Below are 1,466 nucleotides of genomic sequence, written 5' to 3'. Positions count from 1 at the left end.
TGAATATAGAGGCTCACAGCCTGCATCCATTATTTTCGTATTAAAAAAAGTATTTCATCTTTAACTAAAAAAAAAATCTGCTTATTTCAAGATTTGCTGAGTTAGCGAGGCAAACATTTTGTCTGCCGGTTAGATGGGACATTATTTTTGCTGTCATACAGAGTGAGCTGAAAAAATGTTTTCTGTGTTAAGATGAAGAGTTAGGATACTCAGGTCAGCTGTTGAGTGGAGCAACTCAAATTGCTTGTTCTGTCCATGGTTATGGTATACTTACAAATTCTGTGTTGACTTGTAAGAATAGAAGAATAATCATGAGAAATAACAGCAGATTATATTATCTACTATTAACAAAATGTATACTTATTTCAGACAGTACAATGATACAACAGGGCAATACTAAACCGACTGTGGATGGCTGGAAGGAAGATAAAACCCTTGGTTCTGGAGGGTTTGGTACTGTAGTTCTGTGGAAAAATGAGGTATATTTCATTTTTCAGTCTTGAGTCAATGTTATAGGTTAATGATGTGTGTTTATATAAAAACTAGACAGCTGTAGGTCACAGATCTTTGTTTTAACTACTTAATGTGCAAACCCTCTCTGATTTGCCCCACTCTTAGAAATTATGTATCATAAAGTGCAGATGAATAGAAGTTGGAGATCATAGCTGTGAACCACTCTCATTATATATAATTAGGACGGAGATTTTCCTCAATTTAACTAATATTTATGAAACTCCTTCAAAAATTCTCATTCATTTCGAAGCTGACAAGAAGTTAAAATATATATCCGGGTGTCAAATTACTTGCAGTTGCTACGCATGCATTGTGTGTTAATTGATGTCATAGGAAGGATAAAAGCGATTTTGTTGTTGAACATAAAAAGGGTGAAATGATTGTTGCAGACATTTTTTTTCACAAATTTCCTGCATTATTTAAAAAGCAAAATTGAGATGCAGACATTTTTTTCGCAAATTTTCTGCATCATTTAAAAAGCAAAATTGAGATTTCCATTATGAAAGGTTTCAAATGTTGACACCAATGATAGTTACCTCTGTAAATGAAAACCAGTAGTCTTATCAAAACCTCTCCAGCTGCTATTTTTGTTAGCCCATCATCATCACTGTTGATTGTCAACCCTTAAACAATTCTTGTTTGGTTCTTGTAATGCATGCTTGATTGTAGTGGTTCTAATTTTAGGAAACAAATGAAGCAGTTGCTATCAAACGATGTAGAGTTCAAAATGAGATGACTGACAAGCATCGTCAGCGATGGTCTTTGGAAGTAGATATTATGAAACGCCTTGATCATCCAAATGTGATTTCTGCACGAGAAGTGCCACCAGCTTTGGATGTGAAAGAAAATGAACTGCCATTGCTAGCTATGGAGTATTGTTCTGGAGGGGACCTCAGGAAGGTAAGTGTTTTCTATGTATCTGACAATATATTGTTAGCTCACCTGCCCGAAGG

At 35.1% G+C, this 1,466-nt stretch overlaps 1 protein-coding gene across 1 annotated transcript; it reads left to right on the top strand.

Annotated features, from left to right (window-relative positions):
- Positions 1 to 369: 369 nt before the first annotated feature.
- LOC110444021 (inhibitor of nuclear factor kappa-B kinase subunit beta-like) lies at positions 370 to 1,413 on the top strand (the record flags this gene model as incomplete). The annotated part of the gene is made up of 2 exons (XM_021488459.1): positions 370 to 479; positions 1,198 to 1,413. Coding segments are annotated over 2 exons (326 nt in total), but the record flags the coding sequence as incomplete, so codon positions are not given.
- Between the last annotated feature and the right edge of the window lie 53 nt (positions 1,414 to 1,466).

This window comes from Mizuhopecten yessoensis, unplaced genomic scaffold, assembly GCF_002113885.1.
Source record: "Mizuhopecten yessoensis strain PY_sf001 unplaced genomic scaffold, ASM211388v2 hete_35953494, whole genome shotgun sequence".
NCBI lineage: Eukaryota > Metazoa > Mollusca > Bivalvia > Pectinida > Pectinidae > Mizuhopecten > Mizuhopecten yessoensis.
The sequence above is the reverse complement of the archived record's forward strand: the minus strand, read 5'-3'. Positions and strand labels throughout refer to the sequence as shown.